Here is a 9,581-nt window from a genome sequence, read left to right on the forward strand (position 1 = left end):
TCCCCCACCCCCACTTCCACTTAAGCCCAGTTCGACCCTGCAGGGTCTGGCCTCTGTCTGTAGTTCCTGCCAGGCTGGACAGACAGGATGGATGGCTCTTCAACCTGGTTTATAGAACAACGACCTGAGGGTTTGTCAATTCCATACATTCTTGAGTCTCAGCCCCAGAGATTGACAGGAGGGGTCAGGAAATGCCTCAACCTTTGTTTTACTTTAGGAGATTGGAGGCAGCTGGTCGCTGCACACTGAGAAATCCAGCTGTGTCCAAAGCACTAGTTTTCCCCACGTCCCCACTTCTGCTCAGATATACCTGTGAGGAGTTGGAATGATAGCATGAAGGTAAAGCGTTTGCCTGCATGCAGAAGGACAGTGGTTCGAACCCCAGCACCCCATATGGTCCCCCGAGCCTGCCAGGAGCGATTTCTGAGTGTAAAGCCCTGCCGGGTGTTACCCAAAAACCAAAAAAAAAAAAGATATACCTGTGAACCCTCCTCCTACCCGCCCCGCCTCAGTATACCTTGTACTCTCCTGCGGAGGCCTTTGCCACCGACCTCTGGCCTACAATCCCTACAATTCCTCTGCTATCCATCAACCTCAACCTCTGCCCTGCCCCAAACAACTCTCTCAGCTCAATTGTCACTTCCATGGACAAGTCTTCCTGACTCCGGGGGTGAGTCATTCTTTTGGCATGCTGTCATCTGTTGCTTCTTATTATTTGGTCATTCTTTGATTAACATCAGTCTCCCCAAATGAGTGGCATGAGGCTAAGGGCGGGTCTGTTTTTGTTGTTCTAGTGAGCCCCAGTACCAAGCATGTAGTTGGTATGGAATTAAGTGCTGGAGAAACGCCTGTGGAATGAATGAAGAAAGGAATGAGTGAATTGTCCTGTCTGTTTTAGCAAACTGCTCAGCTCTGTGCTCGAGTGACCTTGCTCGTTTCTCCATGTCTTTGCCGGGTCCTACTCACCCTGGTTTGGGGGAGGAAAATTAATTTGGAGCCACACCCCATTACAGATTACCCTGACAGTGATCTCCTCCGTCCTCTTATCACTCTATCGGTTGTTTATTTATTCATCTGTCACATATTTGGGTGGTGGTCATTGCTTTTGATGTGGGCCCTCTCTCCCACCCACATATTTCCTAGTGCAGAAGTAGAGAGGCAGCCCACGCTCAAAAGGGAATCCTCTGACGTCCTCCCGCCTGGGGCACCCCTTCTATTTTAGGAGCACCGGGGACTCTGGACTTTGCACAGAACAGACTACATACATACTCTGGTTGCCTCTGAGGGCCCAGGGTGCACCCAGGGTGGCCAGACTGCGGCTGGAGATCAGGTGGTCAGGTCAAGAGTTGGAAGTGCCCTTTGGTTGGCTTCGCTTTTTCGGGAGCGCCCTTTGCCCCCGGGGGTGGGACCCACGGACAGGCCCCTTAGCTTGGCCAATGAACTGACTCGAGAGGTGGGTGGGTGGGGTCACTCTCGTGGCCACCCCACCCAACCCTCCCAGGTCGTGTGGACTCGGCATCTCAGTTCAGCCAGGCGGTTCCGCGCGCCGGTCTCCGCCGCCTCTCCCCGGCACCTGCTGCCAGGCTAAGGCCGGGCACAAACAATCGCAGTCGGAGTAGAGTGTCGGGGACCCGCGCCCCGCCTCCTGCGCTTCCTCCGCCCCGGCCCTGCCCCTCGTCCCGCCCCCACCTGCCCAAGATAATTTTAGTTTCCTTGGGCCTGGAGCGGGGACGCACCGGGCTCACCCCCGAGTCCCCCTTTGCCTCCTGCCTTCCAAGTCGGGACTCTCTCCCACCACCTGTAGAGGAACCCGAGTGGCTCTGAAATCCAGCCCAGTGGATCTGAAAAACACTGTGGGGGGGCCCTTAGACAGAGTCCGACTTCCTACCCGGTGTTCTGCGGCTCCTGCTGGGGTTTCTCCAGGTAAGGTGGGGGACCCCAGAATGGTCCAACCGACAACCTGCTCGCATCCCTCCCCTCCCAGGCGCGCTAGGCCGGGCTGGACCTGGTCGGGTCGTCTTGGGGCCAGGAGCGCCTGGAACTGGCTGCCCGCCCAGGTGGGCGGAAAAAGGGGGACCGCCCGCCGCTCCCCTCCTCTTCCCCCCCTCGGTGATGTCAGGCAGGGGCGGGGGCCTGGGGGGAAGGACAGTAGTTAAGGGCCCGGCGTCTCCCTCCCTAATCCGGTGGCACTAGGCAGGTGTACGGACTCCCAGGGTCCAGGTAAGGACCGAAGTGGTGGGCGCCTGGCCTTGGGGAGCAACTTGGAGGGAGCACTCCCCGCCGTGTCCCCAGGCCGGTTGTCCCCCTACACCCTGACCCTCTTTTCCCACCGTCTCCCACCCATCCACCCGCTCTCCCCTCCTCATCTCTGCCTGCCCTCGGGCTTCCCGGACCCCCGCTTCCTTCCTTGCCTTCCCTGCCCACCTCCGGGCGCTGTCCCCCGGGGGGAGCAGGGCCAGCTGATTGGGGACCAGGCCGGTCTCCTGTCCCCGCGTTTTTCCCGCTGAAACTGGCCCCTCCCCACGGTCTCCCTAGGAGCAAACCAGGAGGGGTCCGAGAGCCGCGCCTTTGCGGCCTGCGTTCGCCCCATCTCCAGAATGGGGTCTGTCTTCCCAGGTTGGGGGCACCTCCAATTTGAATGCAGAAAAGAGGGGAATTTTTTTTTGCATGGCTGTGGGGGAATTGAGAAGAGGCTGGGAAGGTCCGAATGGGGTTCCCGCCTTTTGGGGTCAAATGGGATCAGCTGGAATCAGGGTCGTGAAAACGGGACGGGGGGCTGCTCGCTGGGTGGGGGGGTTTTGCAGTGTCTGTCTGTCTGTACGTGCGGGCGAGAGGCGGGAGCCGGGAGAGGCGGCTGGGGCCCCGTAGGCAGGCCCGGGGTGGAGAGCGCACCTGTCCGCCGCTTGGCACCTCTCCCACCCCCTGGGACGCCCGCCCCATATCCTCTGCACCCCCATACGCGGGTCCTGGACTCTGCTCCCCTCGCTGCCCCAGGCTGGAGTGGGGGAGCTCCACGAAGGCCGGAGCCTGTAATGATTAACTTCGCAGACACTCGCGCATTCTTCCCAAATTAAACTTTAAAAGAACTGACCCCCTTCTCCCATTGGGCGTTTTTCCCCCGGCGTGAGGGCGGAGCGCAACGGGGCGAGGCCTCGGGGTCCAGCCCTCCCGGGGCCCGCCCACCGCCTCCGATCGCCCCCGGGGGCCGCCTCCCCGACCCCTCCCAGGCCTCGGGCGGAGGGAGGGGAGCCGCCTCTGCGCCCCGAGAAGAGCAGCCCCGACAGGTGGCCTTGTTTTTTCGGGGCCCCAAACCCCGGCCGCACCTCCCCCGGGGCCGGCCAGGTGGGGCAGGATCCAGGAAGTAAACAAGGCGGCCGGGAAGGTGGGGTTGCTGCGGGCCGCAGGCAGGACGCACAACCCGGCCCTGGGATCTACCTCGTGGTTTTGGGGGGTCGCTGGCTCCAGCAGCCCCAAGCTTTCCCGGGGCCCCAGAGGGGAAGCTTCAGATCTCATGGCAGGGTTTCGCGGTGGTGCCCGTAGCCGGGCGCCCACCCTGCTCCCCCGTGCACTCGCTTTGGCCCCCACTTCACTCCTTAGTGGAGGGTTGTAAGAGATGTAGGCATCCCTTCTCCAATTCCCAGTACACCCCGAGTCCTCTCATTCAGGAGGGCAGATTCTGACCCTTTGAGTCCCAAAGCACCCCTTTAGTTGCAGGTTGTAACCCCTGCCCATCCCAGCACTCCTGGAGCTAGATCCCCTCCACTGGGGCTGAGGGCAGCCAGGGCTGCAAGGTGGACCTGGGTTATGATGTTAATGTGCCAGTATCTGAAGATGTACCACGGAGTGGGGGTGTACTGCTCCCCCATCTAGTCTCTCCCTCCATGTTTCTTTGTCCTCCACTGCATCCAGTGCCATGGTACCCCTCAGGCCAGACTCGTGAGGGGGGTTGCTGTGGGTGGGTCCCTGTTTTGGTGCTCCAGGCAGACTGGGAAGTGGTTGAACCAGGGCTGTCCTCCAGTCCAGGTGACTCAGTTCAGGCCCCATCTCTGCTCTGGCTTTCCTGGATGAGGGTCGTCCAGGACTCAAGTGGGGCAGCTGGAGGGAGGCCAAGGATAGGGAGGAGGGATGATGTCAGAGGAGCCTGGGGCCGCCATCCTCCTTCTCCCTGGCCTGCACCCTGCCTTGCCTCCCCCGTACTGAGCAGCCTCCAGGTAGGGGAGGGCGTGGAGCCTGGGGGTGGGTAGAGGCTGGGTTGTTTGTGTTTCTCCTAAGCCAGGAAGTTGTGCATGAGTCAGGGTTGAATGGAGAGCTGAGGCGGGCACCGTCCTGCCCCGTCCTGACTTACTTGTCCCCCGATTCGAATCTTCATGCCCTCATTCAGGGATCACGGGCTTGCATGCTGAGGGCTTCAGTGTCCAGAACCCAGGGCCAGTGTCCAAAGTAGCCTCTGTTAGAGAGTGGGTGTCTGTGCCTCCACCTACAGTGGGCATCTCATCCTCATCTCTCCTGTCCTTTTTTGTCCTGGGTCCCCATGAGCACCGGGGTGACCAGCCCTGGGTTAAGATACCAGTCAGGATCCAGAGTGATAGCACAGCAGGTATGGTGTTTGCTTTGCACACGACCGACCCAGGTTCTATCCCCAACATCTCATATGGTCCCCGAAGCAACAGGAGTGATTTCTGAGCACAGAGCCAGGAGTAACTCTGGATGTGAGCCCAAAACCAAAAAATAAAAAAATAAAAAAGATGCTAGTCAGGATAGTCAGAGTTAGACAGGTGCACAGTGGGAACTGAGGGACACTGGCTGGAAAGATGTTTCCTGGGGCAGGACAAAAGGTAGGAGTGGGGAGGGCACACAGGTTTAGGGGTAGCTCACTGCCCTGCTCCTCTGCTTTCTGCCCTTCCCCACCGCCTTTCCTGTCTGCCTCACTCAGCACTCACAGGCGTTGCCACAACAGGCGCGGGCACCCGAGCCTGGCAGCCTCGTGCTGGAAAAACCTGGGCCCAGCCCAGAGAAACGAGTGCCCTGCCCGGAGCTAAGAGCTGGCTCTTGGCCCTGACGCTAATGGCCCTAGACCCAGACAGACAGTCTGAGGGTCACAGAAACTGTTGTTGCCACTCACCTTGGGATAGGGAGGAGTCTCTCAGTTCCTCCTTTGGACAAACTAGGGCAAAAGGGAGAGCACTGAACTTGGAGTCCACTTCCTGGCACCCTCAGGTGGGGGTCCAGAGCAGGAATTCCTCCTCAGGATTTGGGGTCTCCTGCTGCTGTCAAAGGGTCTCAGAAATTCCCATCAGAAGGGGACTTAAACTCTGGGGCTACTTCCAAAGTGAGGTCAGGGGTTCTGACCCCGGACAAGTCCAGGGCAGCTGCCTCAGCCTTCTTCTCCCTCAGATGCCATGGCGCTGGAGCTATCGCCCCCACATCTCAGCAGCTCCCCAGAAGACCTGTACCTAGCACCTGGAACCCCTCCTGGGACTCCCCCACTTCCCCCTACCCCCCTGACTGGGGAAGTGAGACGATCCCAACCTCTGCCTATTCCCACCAGGTACAGTGGGGTGACGGGGCCGAGCAAAGCAGGGGGGTCAGCACAGGTCAAACATGGCTTAGAGTCATTTCCCTTCCCGGCACCCAGGAAACTTCGAGAAGAAGAGCTGCGGGCCACCTCTCTGCCTTCCATCCCCAACCCCTTCCCGGAGCTCTGCAGCCCCCCTTCCCAGGCCCCCATTCTCGGGGGCTCCTCCGGTGCCAGGGGGCTTCTGCCCAGAGATACCAGCCACCATGTAAGTCATCCTGAAGGGAGGATCTTGCAGCAGGAATAGAAGGACTGCCTGGGAACAGGGGTGGGATGTCATCCTTCTGCTGGGGGCATTTGAGGAAGGAAGGTCTGGGTCCCTGAGTCTCATCCATCACCAGCTTTTCTTGGGGTGCAGGTGGTGAAAATATACAGTGAGGATGGCTCCAGTCGGTCGGTGGAGGTGGCAACGGGCGCCACGGCCCGCTATGTGTGTGAGATGCTGGTGCAGCACGCCCACGCCCTCAGCGATGAGAACTGGGGGCTGATGGAATGTCACCCCTATCTAGCCCTGGGTGAGTCGGGGTACAGAAAGCCTTGTTGGGGTCAGGACTTCCACCTTACTCCTTCGGGAGGCCCTGTGACCTCTACTGATCCCCACTCTCTGCCCTGGATCTTAGAGCGGGGCCTGGAGGACCACGAGTCCGTGGCTGAAGTGCAGGCGGCCTGGCCCATAGGTGGAGACAGCCGCTTCGTCTTCCGGAAGAACTTCGCCAAGTATGAACTGTTCAAAAGCAACCCAGTGAGTTTGTGTGCTTGGGGGCCGCGGCCAGGACCACCACGCTCTCCACCATGGGCTCTCAGTCCCTCACCCCGTCTCCTTCCTCTCCCAGCACTCCCTGTTCCCAGAAAAGATGGTCTCCAGCTGCCTCGACGTGCATACAGACATGTCCCACGAGGACCTCATTCAGGTGAGGAGACTCTCCCCGTTTGCACATTTCAGGATTCCCCCTGTGCCTCCCTTGCTGTGTGTTGCAAGGAGTCCAGAGTGGTCCTAAGTGACACTGGACAAGTCCTCTTCCTGCCTGTTCTAAAGTTTGTTGCTTGGTCCGTCCTCAGGTGGGACGTTAAGTGCGTGTGGAATGCCTGAGTCAGCAAGGCAGTAGTGTGTGCGTTCATGCAAGTGCGCATATGTGTAAGTGCAACATGTATGTATCTGTATACATGTATGCATACATGTAGGTATGTGGTGTGTGCATGAATGCATGAATGTGTGCATCTGCTTGCATAAGTGTGCCCTGTGTATGTGTGTACCTGCATGCATGTTGCTGTATGGGCCATACGTGTGTGCGTGGTACCTGCATCAGCCCTCACCCTCTCTTCCTTCTCTATCTCAGAACTTCCTGAATGCTGGCAGCTTCCCAGAGATCCAGGGCTTCCTGCAGCTGCGGGGATCAGGACGCAAACTTTGGAAACGCTTCTACTGTTTCCTGCGGCGGTCGGGCCTCTATTATTCCACCAAGGGCACGTCTAAGGTAAGGTGTTAGGGTGACGGTCCCCCTCAGACACCTTCTCCTTGTTCTTTGGAGAGGCTGAGTTCCCTCATTGGAACTCCAGAAATCTTTTTTCACTAAGAACCTTAGTTCTTTATCTTCCCGCCCACCTTACCTGCCTCAGTGCATAGTAGGTATAGAGAAAGGCAGGCGAACTGAGCACAAGTCCTAGCTCATCTTGTTTGCTGTGACAGGTCACATCACTAGCCCCCTTGGGTCTGAAACCTCCTCCCCCTTTGGCTTTGAGGGCCAGTCAAGGGGGGAGCGGGTCTTCTTGACCATCTTTCCACTCGTGCTCAGGATCCACGGCACCTGCAGTACCTCGCTGACGTGAACGAGTCTAACATGTACGTGGTGACCCAGGGCCGCAAGCTCTACGGGCTGCCCACCGACTTTGGCTTCTGTATCAAGGTGAACTTGGGCCCCTAAGGTCCCCCTGGGATCTTGGACTCTTCTCCTGACCCCCTGCCCTGCCTACCCCTGAAGATGGGAGACAGCTGGTTCTGAGGGCAGTTTTGAGAACAGCCTGTGCCCTCTCCCCACAGCCCAACAAGCTTCGAAATGGCCTCAAGGGGCTCCATGTCTTCTGCAGCGAGGATGAGGCCAGTCGCACCTGCTGGTTAGCAGCCTTTCGCCTCTTCAAGGTGAGGCCCTGGCACAGGCCAAAGGGTGGGAACAGAGACACTGTATGAGGAAGGTTCTAGAGGTCACTGGAATGATAGGGATTTCCCAGCCTGGCTTTCTCTGGGGCCTGGGGACCAAAGGCTGGACTTTGAATCCTAGCTGTGAAAAATACCACATCCCTGGGGGTCAGGGGTCAGAGGTCATAGCTCTGCCCAAGTGGCCTCAGACTCTCTTTCTCTCCCTGCCCCACAGTATGGGGTCCAGCTGTATAAAAATTATCTGCATGCACAGTCTCGCCACCTGCGCCTATCTTCTGTGGGTTCCCCACCCTTGGTAAGTATGTCCTGGACTGTGAGCTGGGAGGTAGGCGATCCCCAGGGGTGCTTGGATTTGGCTCTGACCACCCCATGACCACCCCATCTCCTCCCAATTCTCTGCAGAGAAGCGTCTCCGATAATACCCTGGTGGCCATGGACTTCTCTGGGCGTGCTGGGCGTGTCATCGAGAATCCCCGGGAGGCTCTGAGTGCTGCCGTGGAGGAGGCGCAGGCCTGGAGGGTGAGGGGCCGTGTTCACCTGCTGTCCATGGGGGAACCCTTCCCCCAAGTCCCCTGGAGAGTAGGAAAAGGGTGGAACAGGTGTCCCCAGCTGCAGAAAGTGCCTCTCCATTCTTGTAGCCCTTCCTCACCCCTGTGCCCTCTTGATTCTGCAGAAAAAGACCAACCACCGTCTCAGCCTCCCCACCCCAAGCTCGGGCAGCAGCCTCAGCGCAGGTAAGTAGGGCCCACCTTTAGGGAAGGGGTGCAGAGCCCTGGTGGGGTGGGATGGTCCCCTTTCTGATCTACCTCTCTGCTTCCTTCCCTGCAGCCATCCACAGGACCCAGCCGTGGTTTCACGGGCATATATCGAGGGAGGAGAGCCAGCGGCTCATCGGGCAGCAGGGCCTGGTGGACGGGTAAGGCCAGGCTGGGCGGCTGACCCTGGGTCTGGGCGGCAGCCATGTGCATGTCCTCAGGTGACATCGCCCTGTCTCCTGGCAGCCTGTTCCTGGTGCGGGAGAGTCAGAGGAACCCCCAGGGCTTTGTCCTCTCTCTGTGTCACCTGCAGAAAGTTAAACATTATCTTATCCTACCGGTGAGTGATCCCTCCCTCCTTCCCTCCCTCCCCGGCCTCCCGCCAAGGGGAGATGAGATGGAACCTCCTAGCTCCCTCACCCCACCCCAGGTATTGGGGGGGACCTCTTTCCTCATGCCCTGGTGCAGGAGAGAGCCCCCTTCCTGCTGCCTCAGGCCCTCCTGACCCCCCTTTCCCCATGGTCATGCTGCAGAGCGAGGAAGAGGGGCGGCTATCCTTCAGCATGGACGAAGGCCAGACCCGCTTCACGGATCTGCTGCAGCTCGTGGAGTTCCACCAGCTGAACCGAGGCATTCTTCCCTGCGTGCTGCGACACTGCTGCACCCGCGTGATGCTCTGACGCTGGCTGCCACCCGGTGGCCTCCTTCCTGGAGCTCCTGGGCAAGACATTAGGGAACACGTGGGGGGCACTCCGGGCTCTGATGCCCACATTTTGTACAGACTGAGCGGCCAGTTGATGTGTTTTATACTAGTGACAATAAAGACTATTTTTTGATATACCTTAGAGGTCTAAGTGGCCAGACCTGGCTAGCTGGAGGGAAGAAGGAGTGGGAGAGAGACCTAGACCGTGAGGAAGCTCAAGGGATGTGTTGGATGTGTCAGTCATTGCACTTTTTTTAGTTTTTGGTTTATGGGTCTCATCCGGTGGCGCTCAGGGGTTCCTCCTGGGTCTGCACTCAGAAGTTGCTTCCTGACAACCTCGATGGACCAGATGCAATGCCAGGAATCGAACCAGAGTCCTTTGGGGTTGGCTGC

The 9,581-nt window shown here is 58.8% G+C and overlaps 1 protein-coding gene across 2 annotated transcripts; it reads left to right on the plus strand.

The window, feature by feature from the left end:
• Positions 1 to 1,867: 1,867 nt before the first annotated feature.
• Positions 1,868 to 9,325, plus strand: GRB7 (growth factor receptor bound protein 7). 2 transcript variants are annotated; one of them, XM_049780699.1, is made up of 15 exons: positions 1,868 to 1,923; positions 5,395 to 5,548; positions 5,636 to 5,783; positions 5,934 to 6,090; positions 6,196 to 6,317; positions 6,409 to 6,486; positions 6,913 to 7,050; positions 7,369 to 7,479; positions 7,614 to 7,712; positions 7,945 to 8,025; positions 8,133 to 8,249; positions 8,404 to 8,464; positions 8,559 to 8,646; positions 8,732 to 8,825; positions 9,019 to 9,325. In XM_049780699.1, exons 2-15 carry the CDS (start codon positions 5,400 to 5,402, stop codon positions 9,163 to 9,165), a joined length of 1,590 nt encoding a protein of 529 aa, XP_049636656.1. In that variant the 5' UTR covers positions 1,868 to 1,923; positions 5,395 to 5,399; the 3' UTR covers positions 9,166 to 9,325. The 2 variants fall into 2 exon arrangements, with proteins under 2 accessions (XP_049636656.1, XP_049636663.1); XM_049780706.1 differs by lacking the exon at positions 1,868 to 1,923 and adding an exon at positions 2,199 to 2,220.
• The last annotated feature ends 256 nt before the right edge of the window (positions 9,326 to 9,581 follow it).

Source organism: Suncus etruscus, chromosome 1, assembly GCF_024139225.1.
Source record: "Suncus etruscus isolate mSunEtr1 chromosome 1, mSunEtr1.pri.cur, whole genome shotgun sequence".
Classification (NCBI taxonomy): domain Eukaryota; kingdom Metazoa; phylum Chordata; class Mammalia; order Eulipotyphla; family Soricidae; genus Suncus; species Suncus etruscus.

Coding starts and splice junctions, on each gene's coding strand:
- GRB7 (XM_049780699.1), top strand. CDS start 5,400: ATGGCGCTGGAGCTATCGCCCCCACATCTCAGCAGCTCCCCAGAAGAC. Junction 7,480..7,613: donor ACTTTGGCTTCTGTATCAAG/GTGAACTTGGGC, acceptor CTCTCCCCACAG/CCCAACAAGCTTCGAAATGG. Junction 8,647..8,731: donor CAGCAGGGCCTGGTGGACGG/GTAAGGCCAGGC, acceptor GTCTCCTGGCAG/CCTGTTCCTGGTGCGGGAGA.